The sequence below is a fragment of the Rousettus aegyptiacus genome, unplaced genomic scaffold, assembly GCF_014176215.1.
Source record: "Rousettus aegyptiacus isolate mRouAeg1 unplaced genomic scaffold, mRouAeg1.p scaffold_m13_p_18, whole genome shotgun sequence".
Taxonomy (NCBI): domain Eukaryota; kingdom Metazoa; phylum Chordata; class Mammalia; order Chiroptera; family Pteropodidae; genus Rousettus; species Rousettus aegyptiacus.
This window is the reverse complement of record NW_023416293.1, coordinates 12,534,866-12,562,283: the sequence shown is the minus strand read 5'-3', so window position 1 is coordinate 12,562,283 and position 27,418 is coordinate 12,534,866. Positions and strand designations below refer to the sequence as shown.

The following is a 27,418-nucleotide window of genomic DNA, read 5'->3' as shown; positions in this document are numbered from 1 at the left end:
GCTCAAGTCAAAAACGTACAGATCATTCTCAACATTTCTTTCTCTCACACCCCAAGTCCAATTCATCAGACAGTCCTGTGCACTCTTTAATAGCTTTATTGGGGTATAACTGACATACAATAAACTGCACACGCTTCAAGTGTACAGGACGAGACCATCACCACAATCAGGGCAACTGACACACCCATCACCCCTCACAGCGGCCGTGCTCCTTTGTAGTGCCTCCCCTCCTCTCCTGCCAGTCTCCAAACAGCCTTCCATTGCAATAGATCGATTTGCAATTTCTATAATTTGATATAAATGGAATCGTACAGCATGTACTATTTTTTCCCTCAAGGTAAGCCAAGTGAAACACCTAGAATGTGACCACGTCTCGCCATCTCCTATGCTAACACCGCGGGCCCAGCCACCTGATCGCTCAGGTGACAGACAGCAGTGCCTCCTACCCCTCCCCCCGCCTCTGCTCTGGCCTTCCTACAGTCTGTTTGTTGTCTCGGTAGCAGCTGGAGTGACTGTTTGGCGGTACGCACGTGGTCACGTCCAAACCCTCCGCTCCTCTGCCATGGCTCCCCGCCTCCGAGTAAAATGCAACGACTTCAGCGTGGCCTGCACTGTCGCATTTCATCCCTGTCAGCCCCGTTTCCTAACAGCCTCCCCGGCACTGCTCCACACGCAGCGAACCCACTCCTGCCGCGGAGCATTCGCACTCGCAACCCCCGCTCGCCCGGGACAGCTCTCCCAGTCCGCCTGGCTACCCAGCTCGGTCACTCCGCCGGGCCTGTAACAGCAAGTCTCACGGGAGGGGCCGCCCCTGATCGCTGTCCACCAGGCAGGGCGCTGCCCGTGATGACGCAGCCCATCGTCCTGCTTTATTTTTCTTTAGGGCGCTTACCCCCTGCCTTACACTTGCTTATCTATTTGATTCCCCCGCCCTCACCCCCCAAATATAAGCTCCGTGGCAGCAAAGAATTTGTTTTGTTCAATGCTGTAAATAAGTGCCTAGGAACATGTCAGAAATACATGAAGTGCTCAACAAGTGCTCTGCTGGATGAAACCATGACTCCTCACATATTATAAACATATTACACATTTAGCCCGCACCGAGGCTCCATCTGTAAACAGCACCACAGGGACCAAGCCGTGAAAGGAAGGCATTTCGAGTCTTCCTCTCCGCAGCAACCTCAGCCCTGGGGACAGAACCTGGAATATAGTTATTGTTGACTGCAAGCATGTTTGTTGCGGAGGAAGTGAATGAAATCGCACTGTACTTTTTTCCTATATACCAAAATATTAAAGCACAAATGTAATTTTAATTTTTCTTATTCCTATTTAGAATAGAATTAAAGACAATTCATTGGTGGAAAAATCAAAATTCCAAAATGACCTAATTGAAATCAATATTACTTTACTAATATTTTCTTTGACTAATCTTCAGAGATGCTTTTATATGAAGGATGAGAGCTCTCAGTTATTGAAGAACTGACTGCTTAGTTTGTAGATTTTCCAGGGTTTTGGTTTATCTCCATTCTTTAAGTTGTTTGTTATTATTGCCTTAAAGAGATATTAACAAGTTGGTGGATAATCGGAAGAAATTTCTCAGCTGCCCACAATGAGAGTAGAGTTGGTAATTCTTCCTGCCGGCATATGCATAATCATAGTGGATGAATCAGTGTTCATTTTTAATAGCATTCGAATACAAGGCACTGATGCTTAGCCTTCACTCTGATCGTAAGTGTATTATTTGTTAACATCTCAAATGAAATTTTCGTTGGGCGAAGGTTGAGTAAGAGTTAAAAAAAATAAATGTGTAGTTGGGGGGAGGCATCAAAATATAAGATATGAAGGGTTCCTGATCACAGATAATTTGTAATCTGATTGCAAATGTCAAGACAGATTCATCCGAAACAACCGGAAGACAGCATAACAACATGTCACTGTAAGCTTCCCATGGTGCCTGCCTGCGGAACGTCCAGCAGGCGCAACACTCAGATTACCAGGAAGAACCCAGTCTGTTGCAAATGACGAAACCGCTTAGAGTCCAGAGAACGGTGAAGACATTTACTGAGGACTATGGCTTCCAGCCAAGATGAAGTAACAGGGATCAGATTTACCCTTCCATGTTAAATATCTGAAAAAAAAAAACTGGATAAATTATGAATCAATAATTTTCAGATATTGGATTACAAGCAGTATGGGACGATGATCCCTATGAGAAATGAAACAAATGAGGTGAGTGCTACGACTGCTTCAGCTCACTCCATGGATAAATTTCCAGGCAATACTCAGAGAAAGGAAACTCAAACAAGTGATCTCCTTGAGTTGAAAAGACATATTTGAAAGTTTGAGGAGGTTGAGGCAACTGAGATTCGCAGGGAATGACACAGGAGAGGAGAGAGCAGCATGGAAAAGCGAGAACGTCACGGACGGAGAGCTCCGGGGACCTGCAGGTTTCTCTCAACCTTGAACCACCCGAGGGATCAGAGTGGGGAACAGTCTGTGCTCCCATCAGCCAGAGTGGAAAGCCTGTAATAAACAGAGCTTCAGGTAGAGTACTTGGCAAAGGAGAAAATATCAGCCTAAGATTGAAAGCCGTTTTATGAAAGCTTACGGACAAGCCACGAAAAGATCAAAATGTTTACAAGTAAGTTAACTGCATTCTAGAACAAAGCTCGAGAATATTTAAAAGAATACAAAATATCCGGACCCCAACAAGATAAATTTACAACGTCTGGAGTACAATAAACAATTATGAGCCATGGCAACTCCTAAAAGATAAACAAATGCCTCTTGCTAATACTCATCACCTCTCTCAGTGAGAATGGGGGGATGGGAGGCAGAAAAGAACCCTGCCACACAATAAGAGCTAAAATGTGTTTTGGTACAAATTCTGAGCACTAAAGAGTTACAAGAAGGAGGATAGTAAATGATGGTGGTGGGCCTCGAGTTAGGTCTTGGTGAGTAGGAGTTAGCTTCTAAAAAGAAAAGGATGGGGAGGTGAAGAAAGCAACATAAGACAAAAGAAAACGGAAAGTAGCTTTTAAAGGACAATGAGGAGACCTAATATTACCTGAGTGAAATGATCCCATTACAGAGGAGTGGGAGATAAATTTGGGTGGCTAGGGTAGATCAGATTATAAAAGCCCCTGAAAATCGAGCACAAGAATTTAGACTTAGCAGAGTGAAAACCAGAAAGCTATCAGGCTATAAGGGATCATAAAACCGAAATGGGTCTTAAGTGTCTTGTTCTGAAAGTCAAGGAGATTGGAGTTTTGTGCTGAGCATGGCTAGTAGGGTTAAATCCTCCCCCATAATTAAAAAGCCAAGCCAAAGTCATGTCAAAGGGTATGGCCTACTGGGAGTGAGTCATATACCAGGCAGGGTCTTCTATCAGCATGCAGTATTTGTCTAGTCTTGGCAAATATTATTCCAATTTCTATTGTACAAAGAAAGAAACTCAAACACCTGATATTGCCACTAACATATAGGCTTATATCTAAGTTCCTGTTTCCGGTTCTGCCTAATTTACCTTGGCACTGTCTTCACAGAAGTCAAATATTTGGTGCTTTGAAACAAACGCAGAACAAGTTCTAGGGTAGGGCCTGTACAAATCAATCTCCGCAGTGTAGACTGTTTGGCTTCATCCATTACAGTTTTCAGATAAGGATTACTTCCTTACGGGACAACAGTGGTGGCAGGGAATGCTGTCAGAAGCATTAAACTGGGTCTCAGAAGACTAACTGTATGACTCTAGGGAAGTCATCGATTTTTCTGAGTCTTTGATTCCTCATCTATAAAATTGAGGCTAATGTTAACACTTCATAGTGGTAAATATAAAAGGCAACATCAATTAAGGTTGCTCATTTATGTTGTTTAAATAATTAAATGGCAACATGTCTGGCTCTTAGCCAACAGGTATGGTTGATGGCTCAACAAGAGCCTCAGCAAACCAATGACTGTGACAAAGGAGACAGGTTTAGACAGCACCTACCCTGGAAACTCACTTTTTACTAAGTCAGTATCGCAGGTAACATCCTCCCAAGCTGTGCCTGGCAGGTCAAAAGCGTCTCTTGAAGGATGCACTAAGAACTGAGAGGGAGAAACAGTTCTTGAGGATAACACACAGCCACAGCCCACTTGTTAACAGATCACATGTGGAGACAAACCTCCTGAATCTCCAGTGTTTCGATTGATACATTCAGTATAGAATTAGGAACAGGAACAGAAATACCATTATGAAGACTACTCAAAACACCAAGCAATTGCATGCAGAAAGGATAAGAGTTCCCTGCAAGGATGAAAGTTCATTCCTATTTGAATCTACACGGGATGTGAAATAGTATGTAATATATAAGAGGATGAATGAATGACGTCAAAGCAGAATGGTTAAGCAGAGGATCTAACTTGGTACTCCCCTTCTGCTCATTCTCCTGCTGTCCAATAGCAATATAATGGCAGCTACAATGTAATTTAAAATTTCTACAGGTCACATTAGAAAGATGAAACAAATCAGATGAAATTAATTTTAATAATACAATTTATTTAACTGAGTATATCCGAAATGGTACTATTTCAACTTGTAACCAACTAAAGATGATCGATGAGACATTTTACATTATTTTATATGAAATCTTTGAAATCTGGTGTGTATTTTATACTTACAGCACATCTGAAGTCAGACGGTGCACATTTAAAGACAGCACAGTTCTAAAAAGCAAGGATTAAAAATTAACACCAGATCCATACCACATAATTGTACATATCTGTATGTTATTTTGCTTTAAAGAAAAGCAAAGCTTAAAATTGTTTTGGAATTTAAAATATTTTTGGCCAAGGGAACTTCTGTGGAAGGAAAAAGAATGATGGTGGTTATCTCAAAACCCCCAATTTTTTGTTTGTTGGTGATCGAAGGTTGAGATTTTTGTTGGGATATCCGAGAATTTCATTGCCACTTCAGATAAATCTGAAGTCCTTAATAGAAAGTATAAGCTATAGTTATCATTACACTCCTACGCTAGTCTTGCTTTTATCCTTTATTTCTCATAGTTATCTTACATTTACTGTTCTTGACAAACATAAAGAAACCAAGAACGACATTTAAATGTGGAATAAAACGATGTGACTGCATTAGGGAAATACAGTCACAGGTAAGAGACCAGAGCATGTTACTGGCTTAGGCAAACATTTCTTGCTAAAGCTCTCTTGGCATTTTGGGTGGGATATAGTCCTCAAAACTGAAGGCAAAACAGATCTTTTCAGAACAGGACAAACTGAGAGAATGCAACATTAACAATCTACACCATAAGCAATGTTAAAAAAATTTCAGGATGAAAGGTAATGATTCAATTACCCTTCACATTTAGCCATTTTACTTTCGACTCTTATTTCACAAAACGTTTTGTCAAGTTTCCCCATGAAAAGGGACCCCAGATGGGCCGGCGGAAGCACAAATGCTGAAAGCAAAAAAAGACATTCTTGCCCCAATTTTGTGCGGGTAGTCAAGTCACCTAAATTCAAAGTTAACATTTAAAAAGAAGAAAAAAGATTTCAAGGAAGTGACTAAAAGGTTACGCGGCTTATTTTGTCAGGACCACCAGGCACCCCTCTCAGGCTCGCCCAGGGCGCTCGAGCGCCAAGCAAAAACCTAAAGGTCATCGCACGGTGAATTACCCGGGTTAAGTGACGTTTTGCTTTTTTGTTTATCTCATCCCGCCGCCCTCCCCTCGTCCCCATGTCTACTTGCGATTAGAGTCTCCCATTTTCCCTGCTGGGCTAGACAAAATGTAAATCTGGAGCCAACGCAACGGGAGGCGGCAGTCCAAGGTCACTTCCGGGTCACTTCCGGGGTCGAGGCGCGGACAGCGGTGGCCCCGCCTCCGAAGGCGGGGTTAGGTGCGGGGATGCGTCTGAGCGCGGCCTGAGAGCCGAGGCCGACTTTGCGCATGCTCACACGAAGCCCCCGCTGACTCCGCTTCCGGTGCGTGTGCTCGTGAGTTTCCGGACCCGGGAGGCTGGGTTCTGTGTAACCAAAGCGCTCCGGGTTTCGGCAGGTAGGAGCCGCTGACATCGTCGCATCAGTCACTGCCGTCGTCCAGCGTGGAGCCTGAAGGGCTGTGCTGGGAGTCACCCGTGTTCTGCTGTTTTCTCCCGATGCTCCGACAGCACGAGCTCTGAGAATGAGGCCGAGGGTGGAGACGCCCTGGTTACCATGGCTGCCTGGCCTCAGCTTGGCCTTGGAGACTTTGGGAGGGGAGAGCCGTTTCTCTAAGGACGCCCTTAAAGTACACGGGCATCGGGTTCAAATTCACCTGCTCTCGAAAACCCATGCTCCTAACCATAGAATTTGATTTTTAAAAATTTGCCCTGGCCGCGATGGAGGGGAGCAAGATTTAAGGCCAGGTCATAGTTACAAAGCTCATGCAGTAGTGTAGACACAGGAGTGTAGACACAGTTCGAAGTTGTCCTGAGCGAGCTGGTGGTGTGCGCTTGCGGAGAAGAGGGCAGATGAGGGAAGTCCTTGCAGGTGGGATCCGCAGGACCTGTGATCAGCTGGAGGGGCCGGGAGCGTCTTGAGGATTAAGTCCCAGCTCAGCTTGGCGTATGGCCGGCCTCTTTATAGATTCGTTTCCCAACGTCGCTTCTGCTCCTCCACAAAGACCGCCCCCCCCCCCCCCCCACCGTTTCTGGTCCTAACCTTTCCTGTGACTGTGAGGCCAGGTCTCATTACTGCACTAAGCCACTCAGTTTTCCAGCATGAAAATGGGAGAAAAATAATAGTACTTACCTCGGAGTGTCAGTAACGATTAGATTAGATGATTTATATAGAAAGGGCCCCCAAATGTTAACTGTTACTGTTATTATTGTATTGTTTTGTTATTATGCATCATTTTGCTTTTTCTTTCTCTAGATGAATTTTTTTTTTAAGGGATCGTTTATTTTGGCTGTTGCTGATACAGTTAAATTTATTTCTTTAAAGGAACTACCAGACAATTTTGCTGGTCAAATAATATTTATTAGATTAAAAATGGCTGTTTTTCTGTATAACTCAGAAGGCTGTGGATTAAGATGTACAGAAAGTAACTGATCTTCTCAGTTTGGAATTAGGTATGAGTGATTTCAGCGAAGACTTGATAAGGCCCCTGACAGAGGACGACCCCGGGGGAACCCGTGTGCCCTCTGGTACAGGAATGTATATTCCTTGGCTCCAAAAGCATATAGAAAGTGTGGGTAAGTAAAATAACACACAACCGTTTTACCGTCAGTGCAAAGAGGTTAAGATTCAATGAGTATAGAAAATGAATAACCGAGCTGGATCTTTTTTCAATATAATTGTATGTGAGGGTTTTTTACACTGTAGCAAAAAAGAAATGATAAAAAAATAATTTCTTTTTCCTTTTAGGATTCTTTTCCTTTGTTTAATAACAGATAGTCTGTGTTATGGGAGATACACATTTTTCCTCAGTAATACGTACTGAGCGCTTATATCCCTGGCATTAGCTAAATATTGGGGCTACATAGATGAAGACGATACCATTTCTGCCACTGAGGAGTACGTACCTAGGAGGTATTTTCAAGAAGTTTCCTTAGAATTGCACTGAAATAATTCCTTATAGAATCGACCAATAATAGGTTTCAAAGAAAGAATATTTTCCCCCATTTTCATCTAATGTAAATACAAGTGAGTTTTTCCATGGGATAAATTCTCTACTAGAATATATAAAAGAAGCTATTTTCTCCGCGTTGCCATGTTGGTGGTACATTTCTGGGAATGCGTTTGGATCAGTACTTTTCTTACTGTCCTCAGATACATCTTTTTCAGCCCAGCCCTCTTTCCCCTTTCTGAGACTCCTGGGCTCCTAGAATTTAGCTCCTAATCTAAATTTCATCTCGTGTAATTATCTCAGCAGATTAATCCTCAGTAAATCTACATGCTAGGCATTTTAAGGTGAAGAAACTAATTCTCAAAGAAGTTAAACTCTAAGTGCTGGTCTCAGGAGTCAAAAAGCCACTAATACCCACTAGTCTACTTGTTAAAACTTCTGGTTATCAGAAGTAAGTTTATTGCCATGGAATTGTGGTCACTGTGGGTACTCATCTCATCTCTACTCTTTACAGCGACTGGAGGGAAAAAAGAGAAGGATTTTGCTCAGACAACAAATGCTTGTTTACATTTCATCCAAGAAGCTCTGCTGAAGCATCAGTGGCAGCAGGCTGCGGAATACATGCACAGTTATTTTCAGATCTTGGAAGATTCAGACAGCTGCAAAAGGCAGGCCGCACCGGAGGTGAGTGGGGGGTGAGCCTGCAGGAGGAGATCACCGGGGTCTGGGGCGCCAGCCTCTTAAGCCCCACCGAGAAGAGCTTTGCAGGATCTCAGATGGATTTTACTGAACGCTGCTAAAAGTAGTTTTGGATGGAGAGTTTGTGTTGGGACATCATTTATGCACTTCTTTTTACCTATTATGATTTTAAAGGAGACTAAAAGTAGTTTGAACTCTGAATTCTCAGTGTCCCTAATATTCACTCATTCCAGTATTTCTCCCTTCTTTCCCTGTGTCAAGATTTCCCCCTTCTATAGAATGTTTCCTGTGGTCATACAAACGTAATTTCTTCCATCCTAAAATCATCTCTTGATCCCCCACCTTCCACGGGCTGTGCCCCAGTTCTCCACTCTCCCTTCCAGCAAAACTCCTCGAAAGCACGTGCATCCCTGCTCTCCCCAGACCCTCTCCAGTCATGCTTCTCAATCGCCATCACCATTTCTACCAAATTGCTTGGTCAAGGTCAACAGTGATCTCCATGTTGCTAAATCCAGTTGCCAGTCCTCAGCACTCATCTGACTTGATCTGTCGGCATTATTTAAGGTCGTCGGTCATCCCTGCCTGTGTGAGAAAATCTTCAGTCCTCTTCCTCATTTGAAGTCACTCTTGATCTCATTCAGTTTCTTAACCTTAAACTTGGTCTATATGCTGACAGTTCCTTCCCAATTGTATATCTGAGGCCCTGACATCTCTCTTTAGGTCCAGATTCTGCTCTGGATAACTAGTGGTCATATTGTGCTAACATCTAAAAGAGATCTTCTGATCTTTACCATCAAACCTAGTTTTCCTTATCTCTGCTGATGGTTATTTTATGTGTTTAATTGCCAGGGCCAAACTGGAGTTATCTTTCTTTCTTACCCCACATGCAAACCATCGGAAAGTCCTGTTGGCTTGACTTTCATAACATACCTACATTCTGAACACCTTCCGCCACCTCCACTGCCGCAACTCGATCCAAGCCACTGTCATCCCTCTTAGATGACTGTTTGACTCCTCCGTCCCTAGTCTGTCTTCAGCATAGCAACTACAGTGATCCTTTTAAAACAAAAATAGCTTTGTCGAGGTATAACTAACACACCATACAATTCACCCATGTAGGTTGTACAATTCAGTGGGTTTTTTTTGTATATTCACAGAGATGTGCAGCCATTACCATGATTTCAATTTAGGACATTTTTGTTTCCCCAACAGGAAACTCTGTACCCACTTGCAGCCACCCCTTTTTCCTCTTTACCCCCCAGTTCCCAGCAACCACTAACCTAGTACTTTCTATTCTGGACATTTCATCGAAGTGGACTCATATAATATATGGCCTTTGCGAATGATCTCTTTCATGAAGATAATGATTTCAAAGTTTATGTATGGAGCATGTATTAATACTTCTTTCCTTTTTATTGCAAAGTAATGTTCCACAGTGCAGGTTTACTACATTTTATCCATTAGTCGGTAGCTAGATATTTGGGTTGTTTCCACTCTTTGGTTGCTGTGAGTAATGCTGCTGTGCACATCACACACGACTTTCTGTACAGGCGTTTGCTGTAGTTTCCCTTGGGCGTGTGTGTACCTGGGAGTGCAGTCTCTGGGTCACGTGGCAACGGGTTCACCTCTCGAGGAACCGCCAGACTGTGTACGAAGCGATTCCGTCATTTCCTTTCCCTCCGGGAGTGTGTGAGGGTTCCCGTTTCTCCACATCCTTGCCAGCATTTGTCATCGTCTGTCTTTTTAATGATAGCTGTCCCAGCGGTGGCGGAGTGGTGTCTCCTTGTGGTTTTGATTTGCTCCAAGCCCTGTCACTAAGGACTAATGATGCAGCACGATCCTTTTAAGGCAGATCATGTCGCTCTGCTGAAACCCCGTGGTGGCCTCCCGTTTCACCCGGAGGGAAAGCCGCAGCCCTGACCGCCTGCAGACGCTGCCTGAGCCGCCCCCTCCCCTCCCGTCCCCTCCGCTCCCGGACTCTCCCTCTCCTGTTTTCTCTTCCAGCCTCCCTGCCTCCTCGCTCTTGCCGGAGGCCACGTCCACTCCAGCCCGCTTGATTTTGCCCCAGCTCTTTACTCGGAATGGGCTTCGGATGTCCCTGTGGCTGCCCTCCATCAAGTCACGTTTTCAACCAGGCCTGTCCTGACTGTGTAAAATTGCAGCCGCGTGCCAGCCCTTCTCCAGCTGTCACCCCCGTTCCCCTTTCCCACTGCATCCTTTTCCCGTAATACTTGCCCATTTATTATGTTTCTTGGTTATTGTCTGTCGCTCTACAATAGAAAGTAAATTCAGCAAGGACAGGGGTCTGGAACAGTGCCTGGCATACACTGTTAAATTTGTTCAGTAAGAGGCAGCTTATCCACAAATAACATCATGTGAATATCTCAGGTAGCTTTTAGTACTACAGCAACCATTGCATCAGTTAGATATGTAATAGAGCCAAAGACCCAAAAGAAAAAAAATGTAACCATCGATTGAAAATTGAGTTTATGGAATGCAGTTCTGTGCATCTTTAAAACATGAGACAAGTTAGAGGCTCTTTTTCTCCAGAGTTTGTTTTGTAAACAAAGGAATTGAATCAGTGGTTTCTAGATAGTTCTTTGGCTCTATTTGAATTGCTTAGGCTTTTGTTGACAATATAGATTCTTGTGCTCGCACCCCGGTTCTGAAACAGAGTCTGACTCTCTAGAATATTTATTTTTAGCGGGTGTCCCAGATAATTCTTACGTACAACTCAGTTTAAGAACAACTGTGATAGATAATCTCCAAGTTTTCTTTAAGCTCCAAATACTACACTTTGGTATTCTACAAATGAAATCTTGATCTGAGCTGGAAAGGTGAGTATTAATGATTATACCAAACAACCAATGCATGTGTTTATAGAAGGAATCGTTTTAAAATCCACTTAAATTTACTTGAAGGTCAATATTATTGAAATACTTTAAATTGGGAAAAGAGAAAACGAGATTCACTCCCATGAAAAAGAACTCCAAGTTCTGTCACCAAAGTGTTGGTGTCTGGGGAGAAAATGTGTTTTACTAAAATTTGTCCATAGCTGGTGAAAATTCTTAAATTGGAGTTCTGAATGTGGATAACACGGCCCTTAGTTGTAGAGCGTGATGAGGTCTCAGGAGGCATTTAGTCCACTGCTCCCATTTCGCAGGTAATAAAGCTGAGACCAAGAGCAGCATAGAAGCCAATGTTACTAGAACCTGAGTTTTCTGATTTTCATTATCTATGCTAATTAAAAGTCTTTATTTTCAATGTGTATCTTAACTGCCTGCCTTCTTTAGACTAACTTAAAAATGGCACTATTATACTTTTCGAGTATTTTGATTGATGGAAAAGATTTTATCACATAAGATATGTTGTTATTGTACTGGGTGAAGTACAGTGAAATGTTCACAGTGGTATCTAGGAAAAGCAATTATAGGTTGCTTTTCAGTGTTGTAAACAGAAAAAGTAGCTATCGTAGGCAGGCAGTGCTTGAGGCAAGGTTTTTACCTTTTTGTTCGTGATTTATGTTTTGACAGATTATTTGGAAGCTCGGAAGTGAAATTCTCTACTATCATCCCAAAAGCGGCGTGGAGACTTTTAATACCTTTGCTGACAGGATGAAAAATATTGGTGTCATGAATTACCTGAAGGTGAGAATATAGGCCTTGGGAACTTACGTTTGCGGTGTTTGTTTTTAAAAATCGCTCGTCTCAGCGATAAGGTGAGCAGTCAGGGGAGCGGCCTGGATATGAACAAGGGAAGCTGAAGGGAGGCGCTGGGAGGACCGTGCGCCAGTCGGTCCCCTGTCACCCACCTGTTCTCCACCTCCTCTTCGCATAGCTCGAATTCCAGTACCTTTGGTTATTAAGTCATTTGAGCTTCCTAGGAATTGGCACCTTTGGAAGAAGACAGAGCTAAACAAATCGGGAATGTGAACTTGTGAAAATGTGTCCCCCAGCTTTATTGAGCTATAATTAACGTATAACGTCTAAGTTCAACGCGAACGGCGTGATGATTCGATACACGTCTGCACTGTGACATAGTGATCACAGTAAGGCGAGTCGACATCCTCCATCACGTGATGACCATTCTGTCGCTGTGAACGCGAACGCTCTACCTTCGTAGCAACTTTGGAGCGTAGGCTCCATCGTTATTAACTGTGCATTAGATTCCCGGAACTTACCCTCCGCTTGGACCAGCATCTCGCCATCCCCTCCGCCCTCCGCCCTCATCCCCTCCACCTCCTCACCCCATTCAGCTCCACTCACGGAGCCAGGACCTCTGTCTCCAAAGGCCCCGTTTTTTTCGACTTCGTCACACTGTCTTCCGTTTGGAAGCTCGTAAACCCACCTCTCGTTTGCACGGTGCGCTGTGTGTATCTTTCCTCGTTGCTAGGTGGAACGTTTTAACGGCAGGGACGATGCCCTTACATCATTTGTGTCCTGCCCAGGCCTCAGCCCAGCATGTATCACGTTCGCCGCGCTTTTTGATGAGCGGCTCCCCGGTGACCCGTGTCAGTGGGCATTTCCTTGTCACTGTTGCAGATCTCCTTACAGCACGCGCTGTACCTTCTGCATCACGGAATGCTGGGCGATGCCAGCAGAAGTCTCAGCCAGGCAGAGACGTGGCGATACGGCGAGAAGTCATCCTCCCAGGAAGTACTCATCAACCTGATTCAGGCCTATAAAGGGCTCTTGCAATACTATACTTGGTCTAAAAAGAAGATGGAATTGTCTGAGCTCGGTGAGTGAGTGCGCGTGAACTTTTTCAAGGCGTCAGACCGAATCAGAGGGACAGAGGGGCCTTAAGGAGTAACCGAAGCCCCTGCTTCCCCGCCTGGCTCTAGCCAGAGAGTACAGAGCACTTAACGTTTCCACCGATGCGAAATTCTTGACCATTTTTAAATAATATTTCTGACATCAAAAAACTTTGTAGACCTAAACGAGATGACTGGTAAGTTTATGACCAGTTTAGGTTTATCGCTTTTACAGTGGGATGTCCAAGGAAGGTCCCAGCTTTCTGCGGCAGGCCTTACTGCACGTGATAGACACTTCCTGCATGTTTCCAATGGGATTTAGTTTGTTTTATAACGTTGTTTCTCAGAATATGTTTAAAGAATTGCGCAAGATGAAGTTGTTTCATTTCCATGCAAAGGTCATAATGGACAGTTTTCTGGATTTACGGAGTGTGCCAAAAAGTGACCTTGTGCCCTTACTTCTCAAACTGAGTTCCCCTTCTCTCACTCTCGGTGGTGATGGTCTCCTCTCCCCGCCCCATGTTTGTGGTCTTTAGAGGTACAGAATCTCTGCATTTTCTTTTTTCTTGTATGTACAGTTTTTCTCTGGCACTTCCCTAGAATTAACCCCAGAATTTCTTCTAATTTTCTCATTATCTAAATTTCAGTCCTGTTATTTACGACGTCGTAGGTGATAAGAGTGTTTCCTTATTATGCTTATGAGATGAGCAGTTATTCCTTAGTGTCTAGTCACAAATCTCAAAATTCCCCTCCGTTCCTGTCTTTGATCTCTCCCAAGACACTCCTGAAATGCCGTCTTCCTCAGGCTGGGCTTGCGAGACCTTTGCGCAGTCTCCTTCCTTACACGCCCTCTGCCCTTCAAGCCTCTTCAGGCCCCCGTCCCTGTCCTGGAAACCTCACAGATCCGCCACACGTTCAGCCGATGCCATGTGGCTCTTCATCTCTTGCTTTTGAATTGTTCTCCATTTTTTCACTTGGATTTTATGTGCTGTCTCCTCCCGTGGACCAGGTTTTTGAGTCACATATCTGTCCTGTTTCTTTCGTTAACTTTGCCGTAATGCCTCTTTTAAAGAGGTTTACTGATATTAATTGATCAGATAGGTTTTAAAGTCTGCATTTACTTTCCTTGCACACAGGCAGGGGATGAAAGTACTTGGGACCGTGGGGAGATGAATCAGCAACTTTCCGTTGCCGACACTCGTTATGTAGCCACAAGGGACGAAGACGAGATGGCGCGTGGGGCTCTGTAGATGATTTTCAACCTCAAACGTCTGTTTAATGAGGAAGACGTTAAGGACTAGTTCTGTGTAACCAAACCCATAAGAGCCTTACGTAGAGACGTAAAACCTAAGAGTGCTTGTTTCTGGAATTCCATTTACTGTCCTCTGACTGGGGCCGGCTGGGTCGCCGGAACCATGGAGAGTGGGACCACGGGAAAGCGGGCCGCTGCAGTGGCCTCGGCAGTCACACCGTGACTCCGGACTGGCTCTCGGGGATGGCGTGTGGTCCTTTGCGTATGTCGCTGGCTTCAGTTTGTGTATATTTTGTTGAGGAGTTTTGCAACCGTAGTCATAAGCAATACTGTTCTTCAGTTTTCTCGCGTCGTCTTTGTCAGGTTTTGGTATCGGGTTAATAGTGACCTCATAAAATGCACTGGGAAGTCTTCCTTCTGGTCTTTTTTGAGGGGAAGAGTTTGTAAGAATTAGTATTATCCTTTAAATGTCTGTTAGAATTCACCAGTGAAACCATCAGGCCCTGAGCTTTTCTTGTGGGTAGTTATTGATGACTGACTCAGCAGGAGTCCTTGATACTGAAGGACTTTCAAAAATCTTTGTCTTTGTGCAGACGAGGACGATTATGCGTACAACACAGCATCCCAGAATATGCTCAGCCACAGCTGGAAGACGTCTATAAACCTTTGTGCATTGATTCAAATTCCTGGAGTTTGGGACCCTTTTGTGAAGAGTTATGTAGAGGCAAGTAGACGTTTCATAAAGTTTTATTAGTTTCATTTTGTTATAAGTGTAATCTTTATTGATTAGAAGGAAACTTATTAAAATATCGGTAAAAAAATTGTTAAAAAAAGAATGTGATGTCTTTTTTTGGTCTGTACAATTTTTGTTTATTTTCCTAGTGTACTGTAAATGTTACTTTGTGTCTATTTTCACCACTGGATACTGTGTCATGGCCAAATATTTATATAATAAATAGCAGTTGTAAACGTCAATTCTATATTTTTATTGAATTTAAAAGAAAAGCAGAAAGAACTTTTATAATTTGATGGGATATAGAAGGGAAGGGGACAAAAGTTTGAAATTAGGTCACTGCACATGGGATGGCTTTTAGGAAGCTCACAAAGATGTCCTGTTATCTCAAAGTCACTGTGTAAGGACAGAGGGCCGGGCACCAGGAAAAAGATACGTCAGAATAATTTGGCTTTTGAACATTTCATGAGTGCTAAAGTGACATTTGTGTTGTCAGAAAATAATCTCAAACCATATGCCAGAGGATCTGGAAATTCGACTGAAAGGAAAGGAATTAAAGGAATTATAGCTCCCACGCAGGTGGGATTCCCGTGCAGGCCTTGCGCGGCCTGAGCTGCATAGGGCGCAGCGGTCAGCTGCACCATGTGGTCTCCTTTCGGTTGGGCGCTCTACTTTCAGCACCTTCTTTTGGGGACAGTTCCTGTGTGCTGAAGTCGCTGCATTTTTCAGTAAGAAAATATGATAAGGGAAACCTTGGTCCTTTGTTGTAAGCGACCTTCTGTGCTCCCGAGAGGGCGCATCAGCTGGTAAAGCAGAAACTGGCCTTGCCATCATCCCCTATGCAGCAAATACTGTTTTTCAGCTTAATGACTTTTCGCACACATCAGTAAAGTTCAGTTGCGCCTTCTCTTTCGCATAGCTGCCTGACAGAACTGGGCTAAGAGATTGTGACTTATTTTCTGCAGATGCTGGAATTCTATGGCGATCAGGATGGAGCCCGAGAGGTGCTCACCAATTATGCCTACGATGAAAAGTTCCCCTCGAATCCGAACGCACACGTCTACCTGTACGACTTCCTAAAGAGAGAAAAGGCGCCGAGAGAGAAGCTCATAAGCGTGCTCAAGGTGCAGAGTTTCTGCTCGCACGTGTGAACAGGGCTGGGGATCTGCGCGGAAGCGTTCCGAGGGCAGCGCTTGCCAGCTTTCATGTTAAAGCACCCAGAGAAAACGACGGTGTCTGCGTGGGTACCGAGGGAAACGGGAGGCTGCAGACTCCAGGCAGAACCCCCACCACTACCAGCCCCACAACCCCTGCCCCACGGGGACGAGGGGAGGGGGTCAGCAACCTTTTGCCATCCTGGTCGGAGAGTTTTGTACCGCTATTTAAAAAAAAAAAAAATCACCTTTTAATTTACATGTAGTAAACCCTGTATTTTAAGTGTGCACTCAGATGCATTCTAGTGGATACGTCCATCCATGTAACCACCGTGATAACAGCTGGATGAGAGCAAAGTGTCTTTTAAATCCTCGATTCGTTTACTGAGGGAATATTCGACAGTAAGGACGTTCATTGAAAGTAAGCTGAAATTTGAGAAATGCCTTTCGAATGTGTAAAAATCGCAAAATTACTATTTCTTTCAGATTCTGTATCAGATCGTACCATCTCATAAACTGATGTTAGAATTCCACAGGTTACTGAGAAAATCAGGTACGCCGTGTTCGTGTTATCTCTCTGTGCAGGCAGGCCGTAGACGGGGGGTTAGCAAACCACGGCCTGTGGCCGAATCCATCACTCACCTGTGGTCGTGAGTCAGGTTCTCCCGGAGCCCGGCCACGTCCGTTCACGCACCCGCTGTCTGTGGCGGCTTTGGCTCCACAGCAGCAGAGACGCATGGGGAGCGGCCGCACGGCTCACAGAGCTCGCCGTCTGGCCCTCCGCAGAAACGGGCAGCTTGCGCCTGCTTCAGAGCGTGAGGCAGCATCAGCAGAGAGGTGGCTTTAACTCACACTGTGCGCCCCACTCTGTCGCCACTGCCCCTCAGCTCGGTACCTGCGTAGCAAGAAATCAGCCGAAGTCCGGTGGGTACGGGGACCGCCTCAGCGCCTCTCCTACCAGGAGGACAGAAGTAAAGTACCCAAGTGGGGGAGGCACTTTAAATGATGTTCTCGGTGACGTGCAGTCGACCCCTGAACGTGTGGGTCCGCTTACACGCGGGTGCTTTTCAGTAAATACTGTAAACCTATTTTCTCTTCCTTGCGATTTTCTTAACAACGTTTTCTTCTCTCTAGGTTACTTGATTGTAAGAATGCTGTTTCATACATATAACAGACAAAACATGTTACTTGGCTGTCTATGCTATCGGCATGGCCTCCAGTCAACAGTAGGCTGTTAGTACAGGTTTTGGGGAGTCAGCAGTTACCCGTGAATTTTCGACTGTGGGGGCGGGCAGTGCCCCTAACTCCCACGTTGTTCAAGGTCCACTGCACAGCCCATTTAGAGGTCAGACTGACACCCCGACTTTGTTAGCCTGGACTACATTGTGGAGTTTTTCAGATTCATCGTAGAGTGCGCACGATGAACTGTTTTAAGCGGTTGAGCAGACAGGGAGGCTCACGATCCGCTCATCCGTCCCCAGCGGGGTGCGTCGCGTCAGCTCTGTGCGCTTCGGCCTCGCGTCAGGCCCGATCCCTGTCGCCATTGCAGGACGGGAGGAGCACCGCAGGCTGGCGCTGGAGGTGCTGTTCGCGGTCTTAGATTTTGCGGGATGCACGAAAAACCTCACCGCTTGGAGATATCTGGCAAAATATCTCAGAGAGACCTTAATGGGGTAAGTAAGGGCCATACAGTATTCATTACTGGATTGGCGTGCGTAATATTTTCCAGTAATCTAGCCGATATCTGTCAATCAAGTAAACTTCTTTGCTTATGTTGTTGGGTTTGTCGAACTGGGTCTTCCGCTGTTTTCTGGCGGGCACAGCAGAAGCCAGGAAATACAGTCCCAAGGAAGCCGAGGCGCAGAGGGCTGAGCAGCTCGCCCGGGACCTGGGGGTCGAGTCCCGGATGTGGACCTCCGAGTCCGTGCCGTCGGCCACTGTGCCGAGCTGGCCGCTTTGTCCAGCGAGACGGAGGAGAGCCCGGGCCGCATGTCATGCCTGTGCCCTGCATGGCCGCCTGCAGAAGCTGGGCCGGGGACGTCTCTGTTGTCGTCTGTCGTCTTTCCCGGCCCGGACCGCGGAGACCGGCCCATCGCTCACCTCCCATTCCGACATGTTTGTTTTTTCAGGAGCCATCCGGCCTGGGCGCGGGAGGAGTGGGCCTCCCGGAAAAGCTGGTGGCCGAGCTTTCACTTCAGCTACTTCTGGGCAAAGAGCGATTGGAAGGAGGATAACGCTTTGGCTTACCAGAAAGCCGTGGTAGCTGGAATGCTGTTAGGAAAAGGTACATGTTCTTGTTTCCTTTTGACCTAGACGTGGCTCTTAGACGATTTTTAAATTTCAAAGTACGACCATTCATTCACCCGGTAGCGTGTCCAGTGCAGTACCTAAGGGTACGAGGTGACTCCTGGGTTGGGGCCAGTCGACCTGCTAGTAAGGAAGGCCCACACGTTAGAGATGATTCCACACTGACCGTGCTTGGTTTTTATGCTCTGACTTGAGTGTCTTTCGGGGTCATTAGGACTGTGTTCGCAGCAATGACCACCTGGCCGTGCTGTGTAGAGAGTTGACTGAGATTGTCGACATTGTTAGGAGTAGAGAAACATTCTTCATCGACCTCCGTGTTTTGTCCTGGCTCTGTGTTATATTTTCTTATCTGTCCCTGTAAGGATGGAGCTTTCCTCCCCTTAAGAAAAAAGTGTACCTACCAGTAATTACATTCAAAAATCCTCTTACAAGAGGGAACATGATCTTTGCGGAGTATTTTGGCTGTTAAAACTCTGACCTGCTCTGTACTGAAGCATGAACAGGTAGCCCATCTTCAAACGAGACTGCCACGCACGTGCTCAGAGATGAAGAACGTGAACTTCGCAGTCACCACGAGTCAGCGCTTCATCGCTAGAGCATTAGTCTCCTGAAGAGATTCTGCGGGTCAGTGTTAGATGAGATTTATATTATTTTGGAATTAGTATTCTCAGCGAATGTTTCAGGTGGTTACTAAGGTTACAGTAAATAAAGTTGCAGGATATAAAATCAATGTACAAAAATCTCTTACATTCCTATATTTTAACAGCAAAATATCAGAAAAAGGAATGATGAAAAAATCCCATTTGCAATTGTAACAAAAAGGCTAAAATACTTAGGAATAAACTTAACAAAGGAAGTGAAGGACCTGTACACTGAAAAATACGAGACATTGTTGAAAGAAATTAAAGAAGACACAAAGAAGTGGAAAGATATTCTGTGTTCGTGTGTTGGAAGAGTTAACATAGCTAAAATGGCCATAACACCTGAAGCAATATACGGATTTAATGCAGTCCCCACAACAAATCCTCATGTTTGTATGAACCACAGAAGACCCCGCATAACTGAAGCAATCCTGAGAAAAAAGAACAAAGTCAGAGGTATCACACTGCCTGACTTCAGGTTATCCTACAAAGCTGCAATAATCAAAATAGTACGAGAATGGCAGAAAAATAGACACACAGACCAGTGGAACAGAAAAGCCAAGAAATACACACACACACACACACACACACACACACACATACACACATACACACACACGTGTATATATATGCAACTGATTTTTGACGAAGGAGCCTAAAACATACCGTGGAGGAAAGAAAGCCTCTTCAATAAATGGTGCTGGGAGAATCAGAAAGCCACATGCAAAAGCATGAAACTAGACTGCTGTCTGACACTACACATAGAAATGAACTCAAAATGGATTTAAGATTTGAATATAAAACCTGAAACAAATTACATAGAAGAGACTTAGGCACTAGACTTATAGACCTTGTTCTCAGAGGCGTTTTTGTGAACTTGACCCCAAAAGCAAGGGAAGTAACAGCAAAAATGAATGGAACTACATCCAACCAAGAAGCTGCACAACAAAAGAAACTGTCAACAAAACGAAAAGGTAACCAACCGAATGGGAGAAGATATCTACAAACGATACCTCTGATAAGGGGCTAATATCCGAAATACATGAAGAACTCAACAACAACAACAATAAAAAACCAACAGCCCGATTAGAAATGGGCAGAAGAGCTGAACTTCCAGCAAGCACTAGGCATCTTTGGCAGAGCTATGTGGTCACCGATCACCAGCTGCTCGTTAGGCTGCTGGAGTGACTTAGGAACTTTCTGATCTCTTCTGACGTGGGATTCGTTTATTCCCATCTTTTATTCCCATCAGGGCCTTCTGCATAGAACCTTGTTACAGACACCTCTGGCTGCTTTACAAGCTAATGAGTGGGAAAGCTACGATAATTTGCTTTTGGAGAAGGCTCATTTAATGTATGGATGTTTATAATATGCATGTCAACTGGGGAGGCGGGGTTGAAAACAAGCTACGGTGTATGCTGTAATTATGGTGGGTTAGAAACATCTTTGCAGGAAGAAATGCATTTCATTGGTGATGGCTCTGGGGAATGTGCTTAGGACATACTGGTATAGGTAATAAATTTCATTCTATTCCCATAATCATTAGTATGCCAGAGTCGAAGCAAAATTTTTAAAATGTAGAAATATATTTGAAGAATTTGATAAGTATTAAAACGTTTTCTTTCTTTTGCTTTGTCTTTTAGGTTGTAGATACTTTCGGTATATTTCAAAACAGGATCATCAAGTTTTAAGGAAGAAAATTAAGCGGATGAAGAAATTAGTGAAAAAATGCAGTATTGTGAATCCAGGACTCTGAAATGGATGTGAGTTATTTCAGATCAGTAGCTACAGTGTAGTAGGTCATTAGACAGTTAAGGAATGTATTTATTTATTTGGTGTTCCAAGTTTTATAGCTACAGAAAAGTTATTTTTATATTTTATTTTCTTGTACTATGAGTTACAGTTAGAGAAACTGTCTCACTGCCTTTGCTTTTTGTTAATAAATATTTTTCCTTTTTGTACCATAAAATATATTTATTAAAGAATAATCTTCAAAAAATGTATATTTGTTTAACCAGAGAATAGAGCTCTTAATAGCAGTTATTGCTCTTTGCAGATAATAAAACGTAACTGTGGCACTGTTAAAGCGAATCTATATTCTTCTTTTAGGGTCTCAGTGATTCGCGTTAGATTTACACCACGAAAAATAAGTTGGTGATGAGTTCTCTCGAGCAGTTTTGGAAACAATGTAGAAGAGGACTCCTCTGTCTCTTTTGGTGTTAAGACATGGCAGTTTGGGGCTGAGCGGCCTTCTTATAGAGAGGTACCTTTGACTCCAGAGGAGTAATTTGGGTCACGGAGGTCAAGGGGGCGACCGTCGTCAGCTGGCCCCGGCCTGACTGCACAGCGCTGTGGGCCGGTGGTTGGCTTGGTGCAGCAGTGGCCACAGGCGCACTTTGGAAGTCCTGTGTCCTCTCCTTCGTCTTGGAAACCAGCTTCCTGAGAGCCTCGGCTGTTGGAAAGTTCAGGAAATTGAAAACTGCACACATGCCCATTCTTGCTCTTTTCAGAGACTGGCTAGAAGAGGGGGAATGAGGAGGAAGGTTGGGGGCTGGTAATGGCTGGAGGAATTTTGGGCTGGAATGCTTCAAAAGCATTTTTCCCCCCTAACTGTTACTTGACGACATAGTAACCCAGAGAAAATAGTCTTGGTATTGAGGTGTTTGAGGATCTGAAATGGTTTTGTAAATAAACATTTGTTGGCAGTGAAGTGCTGACCTTTAGGTTATAATTATGGGTGTTTTTCTTGCTTCACAGGGGCCTATTTCCTGAAGGCACTCTGAACATTCCACACTATTCCTAGCAGCAGATACCCTGACCGCAGACAGGCAAAAGAACCAACAAAAGTATGAGCTAAAATCTTGCAAGCCAAGATAGCAAGCCTTAACGGTGGCGTCACTCCCAAAGCTAACTCAATTTAAGAAATGCTTTCTCTTGTTCTTTGTGGAGCTTAGATCACGTTGGGAGATATGTAGTTTCATCCCGAGCAATGCCATGCTGCCTGTCACACACATTGCTGGCTTTGGGAGACCTAGAGATGAAAGACACTGCCTACCATATCACAGCTCACTTGGTGTCAGCACAGGTTAGGAATTAACCTGAACTCAAGGTGCCAGGACTCTGGCTTCCTACACCTGCCCCATCCAACGGAAATGTGAGAGCTGCGAATGGGAGCCACATATGTAATTTAAAAATGCTTAGTAGCCACATTAAAAACCGTGTAAAGTTAATGTAATTATACATTTTATTTAATCCAGTGTATCTACAGCATTGTCATTTCGCCGTGTAATCAGTTAAAAAATTACCAACGGGATAGTTCACACTGTTCTGGAACCGAATTTTCCGAGTCCGGCGTGTTCGGCTGTTCCCGCACATCGCAGTCGGGATCCGCCACCCTGCGGGCGCTCGGAGGCCGCTTCCCAGGCCGTCCTTTGGCGAGCGCGAGCTCTGCGACGCGGGGCTTGGTGGCGCATTCAGAAGGGGCTCCTCACGTGGCGGGGGAGGACGGAGGGCCGAGGGCGGCCGCCAAGCACCGGCCTCCCCGGAGGCCCGGGCGGTTCGTTTTCGGGAACCGCCCCCATCCCAGGGCGTGGTCCCCGATGCCCAGCCGCTACGTGGCAGCGCAGCGAGCACTCGCTTCCGGGCCCCGCCCGGCAGTCGGCCCCGCCCCCGGGCCCGCGGCCCCGCCCCCGGCACGCTGGCCCCGCCCCGCGAAGCGGCTTACGCTGCTGTCGCCGCAGGAGAGGCGGGGGCGCTGGAGCCGCAGCGCCGCCCGCCGGCCGCGCGCCGGGATTGCAGGGGCCGCGCGCGCGAGCTCCAGGCGGGGGCGCCCGCGTCGCCTCCGGTGCGGGCCGGGCCTGCGTCCCGCTGCTGGAATCCGGCCGGTGCGACCCACGCTCCCGGCCCCGGGCGCCGGCCGGCAGCTTCGGGGCACCGGGGCGCCCGGGACGGCCTTTCTCTTCGTTTCCCTGCGCTTCGCGGCGGCCAGGAGTTGCTCTTCCTGGTCGCACCTGGAGCACGGCGAGGATGCCGGTCCCCGGCGCTTCAGGAGGAGTGACTTTTCACCTGCCGGAGTGTCGCTGCCAGCGGTGACTTTTCCGTTTTGGAGTCTCTGTCCCATATTTCCACAGAATAACTTTTTTTCAAAAAGAAGTCACCAAGAGGCCCCAGCGAGGATCGAACTCGCGACCCCTGGTTTACAAGACCAGTGCTCTAACCACTGAGCTATGGAGCCCGCTCCTTACCTGGCGTCATGTAAGTCCAGGACGTGGGAACCGGGCGCGCTTCGGCCGGCAGGGAGCGAGCGGCCGACCCCAGGCGCCCCCAGCAGCGATGCTTAGAGAGACCGAAACGCAAAAAAAAACCGAAACAGAACGCAACAAATACATCCACCCCCACCTCAAAGTCCTGTGTGTAGGATGAGCGAGCACTGCAGCGGCGAGTCGCGCGTGCCCGCAAGGGCTGGGGGACATGCGGAAACGAAGTTATTCGCGTATGTGAACGTGGGCGCCCGCGCGCCCTGGGAAAGCCTCATCCGTTTCTACGACACATCGAGTCAAGTCCAGGACTTACGGGGCAGCCAGGCTCGCGCTGTCTACGCTTCCTGTCAATTCGGCGGATCGCGGGGCCCGGATGCGTTCGTCCAGTCGGCGCGTCCCCACGGGGCACCCCCCGAGCCGCCGGACCGCGGACACAGCGCGGGCAGATCGAGCTCAGCGGTGGGCGCCACGGAGCGGCGCCTCGGCCCCTCGGCCCCTCGGGCTCGACCAACGACTCGACTCGCGGCGGGAGGCATGTCTGGGCGCGGCGCGGCGCCGCAGGTAGGTGGCCCTCGGGCCCGCAGGCCTCCCGCGCGCCCCCCTCAGGCGCGTCCGCGCACGGCCGCTTTCCCAGGGGGCCCTTTCTGGGCCCGTTTGAAGCCCTGTCGCCCTCCCGCCCGTGTCTCTTCTGCTCCATCCTTCTAGGTAATGTGCTTCTTCTTCTTCTTTTTTTTTTTCTGTCTCTCCCTGTCAGAATGTCAGCTCTTCGAGGCCAGAGGTTTTTGTTTTATTCCCTGCTGTATTCTGAGCCCCTGGAATGGTGTGTTGCACATAGTAGGTGCTCAATAAATGCTGAGCGAGTGACAATGACCTGTCATCCTGTTGCTCGATCGATCCAAACGCGCATTCAGTGTGGATCGCAGCAGGTAGTCAGTGGCTTCGCGGAGCAGAGGGCACGTTTGCCCAGGTGCGGGACAGTCGCCGTGAACGAGATCGTCTCATCCGGCTCTCGGGCCCTCTTTAGTGTTGGAGGGGACAGGTACACCCCCAGCGCCGTGTTCTTGGTGTCCAGTGTGGCAAAGGGCGAGATTTCATCCTTTTATATTGCTGAATAATATTCCACTGTATAACGTACCACATTTTTATCCGTTCACCTATTGGTGGACATCTGGGTCGGCTGTTGTAAGTAACGCTGCTGTGAACATAGGGCCACATATATCTTTTTGAATTAGTATTTTCGTTTTATGCATAAACATAAATACCCAGGAGTGGAATTGCTTCATAAGGCAGCTCTATTTTTATTCTTTTTGAGGAATCTCCGCGCTGTTTTCCGTAGTGGCTGCATGAATTTACAGTCTCGCCAACAGTGCTCAGGGGGTCCCTTTTCTCCACGGTGTCCCTAGTATTTGTTATGTGTCGATTTATTGATGACGGCCATTCTGACAGGTGTCAGGGGATATCTCACTGTGATTTTAATTTGCACTTCCCTGATGATTAATGATGTTGAGACTTTTTTCATATATCTGTTGGCATCTGTATACTTTTTGGGGAGAAATGTCTATTCAGGTCCTCTGCCCATATTTTAATTGGATGTTTGTCCTTTTGGTATTAAGTTTATGGGTTCCTTATATATTTTGGATATTAATCTCTCATTGGGTGTATTTATATGTGAATAGCTTCTCCCCTTCAGTAGGCTGCCTTTTCATTTTATTGATGGTTTCCTTCACTGTGCAAAATCTTTTTAGCTTGAAGTGGTTCCATTTGTTTATTTTTCTTCTGGTTTCCTTTGCTTGAGGAGAAATGTGAAAAAAGATATTGCCAAGAGTGGTGTCAAAAAGTTTGCTGTCCATGTTTTCTTCTAGGAGTTTTATGGCTTCGGGTTGAACATCTAAGCCTTTAATCCATTTGAGGTTTATTTTTGTATATGGTGTAAGAAAGTGGTCCAGTTTCATTTTTCTTTGCATGGACTGTCCAAGTGACAACATATTGAAAAGACCGTCTTTACTCCATTGCATATCGTTGCTTCCTTTGCCGTATCTTAATTGACTTTATAACCGAAGAATTGTTTCTGGGCTCTCTATTCTATTTCATTGATCTCTGTGTTTGTTTTTACGCCCGTACCATATGTTTTAGTTTTTGTAGCTTTGTAGTATAGTTTGATATCAGGAAGCATAATGCTTCCCACTTTGTTTTTTTTTCAACATTTCTTTGACGATTCGGGGTCTTTTGTAGTTCCCTATAAATTTTAGGATTAGCTGTTCTAATTCTGAAAAGAATGCCTTTAATAATTTAATAGGGATTGCATTGAATATGTATATTGCTTTAGGTAGTAAAGACATTTTAACAATATTAACCCTTCCGATCCATGAGCAGGGTATATATTTCCATTTATTTGTATCTTGTTCAACTACTTTCTTCAGTGTCTTAACGTTTTCAGAGTACAGAGCATTCGCCTCTTTGGTTAAATTTATTCCAAAGTATTTTATACTTTTTTATTTTATACTTTTTGATACAATCGTAGATGAGATTGTTTTCTTTTCTTCATTTCTTCTGATCGTCCATTATTGGTGTATAGAAACATAACAGATTTCTGCACTCATAGAGGGCCGAACTGTCCCCTTCTCCAGCAGTTACCCTGCCCGGCGGCGCCGAGGTCGAGAAGCCCCGTCCTAGACGTCTGGGTAGGGAGCCCAAAGGCCAGACCGTTGGGGGCAGCGGGGCTTCGCGGATCCCGCCCTGGCAATCAGGCGGGGGACAGACAGTCCCATCTCTGCGCTCGGTCGCCCCGGAGGCCGGACTCTGCACCCCTTTACCTGCGAGGCTCTGTGGCGGCCTGCAGGCCGCAGGCACACGGGGCTGCAGAGGCCCCGCAGGTGCGGCGAGGCAGCTCGCGCCCTCCCGCTCACCGACGCTGGTGTGAAAGCTAGATGAGGCCACGACGGTGGCTCCGGTCCCCACAGGAGGGCCGCCTTCCTCCACGGTTCTGCTGTGGGCCCCTGGGAGGCGCACGAACCCCCCTCTCCCCTGAGTCCATCATTAATGACAGCCGCCGACGCCGGGGGGTCTGACACCGCACTGGCGAGCGGAAAGTGTCCTCAGCTTCCTCGCTGGAGCGTCGTGTCCCGACTCAGTTATTTTAAAAGTCAGATGAATCCGATGCTGCCGGGCCAGCTCCGACGTGTGAGGCGAGAAGACGGCGCGTGAAACAGCGAAACAGCGGCCGGGCGGCTCGCGGCGCTGCAGTCCCGCGGGCGGGCGCTAGGGGGAGCCGCTGCCCCACGGGAGGGCGCGCTGCGCCCGCGGCCAGGTCGGTGCTGTCCGCCGGGCAGCGGCACGTGCGAAGAGCAGAGCCGCAGGGGACCGAGCGGCCCGCGAAGCGAGCGCTGCCACGGCGGGCGGGCGCGTTTTCTCGCTCGGTCGCATGGAAAACGGCGCCTGCTGCCTCCGGGCTTCGGCCGCAGATGCGAGCGAGAGGAGCGCACGGTTCCGTGGGAGCGCGCGGCAGGCCCGGACCCCGGGGCGGCCCGAGCGCCCCGGCGCCGGCGTGGGCCGCGGTCCCGCTGGCGTCCGATGTCGCTCCCCGGCCCGGGGGGCCCGCTGCCGGCCTTCCGGGCCTGTTTCCACCAGTTAGGATGGGAATCTCTGTTGTCACCTGCGAAGGTAGGCCACGTGTGGGTCGCAGGGGGCGACGGTGGGCGTGGGTTACGGTGACGGGGCCTCTCTGGCCCACTTGTAAGGGGGACCCACGGGCCCTGCGGCGAGCTCCCCGCCATCTCGCCACTCGCCTCCACGACACCGCTGTGACGACCCGGGTGGGTCAGGGCCTTAGAAAGGGAGGCGGTGTGGGGTGGGGGGCGGTACGGGGCGGGGGACGGTAGCTTTGGCTTCAGGAGTCCTGCGCCCCAGCACTGCCACCGAGCCCTTTGACCTTGGAGACGTCCTTTCGCTGGTGCCTCGGTTCCCTGGTCTGTAAAGTAGGCACGGACGAGCAGGAAGGTCGCACGGGCCCACCCGCCCCACGC

General features: G+C 46.9%; 1 protein-coding gene, 1 long non-coding RNA gene and 1 other non-coding gene across 9 annotated transcripts; 1 reads left to right on the top strand and 2 right to left on the bottom strand.

The window, feature by feature from the left end:
• Window positions 1-78: 78 nt before the first annotated feature.
• On the bottom strand, window positions 79-5,944 carry LOC118613367. Of its 2 annotated transcripts, none has more exons than XR_004955434.1 (2): window positions 3,989-5,944; window positions 79-2,128 (listed from the first exon to the last, which is right to left on the bottom strand). It is a non-coding gene; the product is annotated as an uncharacterized LOC118613367 (long non-coding RNA). The 2 variants fall into 2 exon arrangements; XR_004955435.1 differs by having other exon boundaries at window positions 4,002-5,944.
• A 19-nt stretch (window positions 5,945-5,963) lies between these two features.
• On the top strand, window positions 5,964-22,367 carry TAF1A (TATA-box binding protein associated factor, RNA polymerase I subunit A). Of its 6 annotated transcripts, XR_004955433.1 has the most exons (12): window positions 6,647-7,224; window positions 8,113-8,282; window positions 11,831-11,944; window positions 12,839-13,037; window positions 14,896-15,026; window positions 16,001-16,159; window positions 16,676-16,742; window positions 17,739-17,862; window positions 18,319-18,473; window positions 20,781-20,900; window positions 21,247-21,400; window positions 21,895-22,367. XR_004955433.1 is itself a non-coding variant. In XM_016165055.2 (11 exons), the coding sequence occupies exons 2-11, from the start codon at window positions 7,104-7,106 to the stop codon at window positions 20,891-20,893; spliced, it is 1,353 nt and encodes a 450-aa protein (XP_016020541.2). In that variant the 5' UTR covers window positions 5,964-6,047; window positions 7,091-7,103; the 3' UTR covers window positions 20,894-21,223. The 6 variants fall into 6 exon arrangements, 5 of the variants coding, with proteins under 5 accessions (XP_016020541.2, XP_036091360.1, XP_016020542.2 ...); XM_016165055.2 differs by lacking the exons at window positions 21,247-21,400; window positions 21,895-22,367 and adding an exon at window positions 5,964-6,047 and having other exon boundaries at window positions 7,091-7,224; window positions 20,781-21,223; XM_036235467.1 differs by lacking the exons at window positions 21,247-21,400; window positions 21,895-22,367 and adding an exon at window positions 5,976-6,047 and having other exon boundaries at window positions 7,102-7,224; window positions 20,781-21,223.
• A 931-nt stretch (window positions 22,368-23,298) lies between these two features.
• On the bottom strand, window positions 23,299-23,371 carry TRNAT-UGU. Its single transcript has one exon. It is a non-coding gene; the product is annotated as a tRNA-Thr (tRNA).
• Between the last annotated feature and the right edge of the window lie 4,047 nt (window positions 23,372-27,418).

Coding starts and splice junctions, on each gene's coding strand:
- TAF1A (XM_016165053.2), top strand. CDS start 7,104: ATGAGTGATTTCAGCGAAGACTTGATAAGGCCCCTGACAGAGGACGAC. Junction 13,038..14,895: donor GATGGAATTGTCTGAGCTCG/GTGAGTGAGTGC, acceptor GTCTTTGTGCAG/ACGAGGACGATTATGCGTAC. Junction 17,863..18,318: donor CTCAGAGAGACCTTAATGGG/GTAAGTAAGGGC, acceptor TTGTTTTTTCAG/GAGCCATCCGGCCTGGGCGC.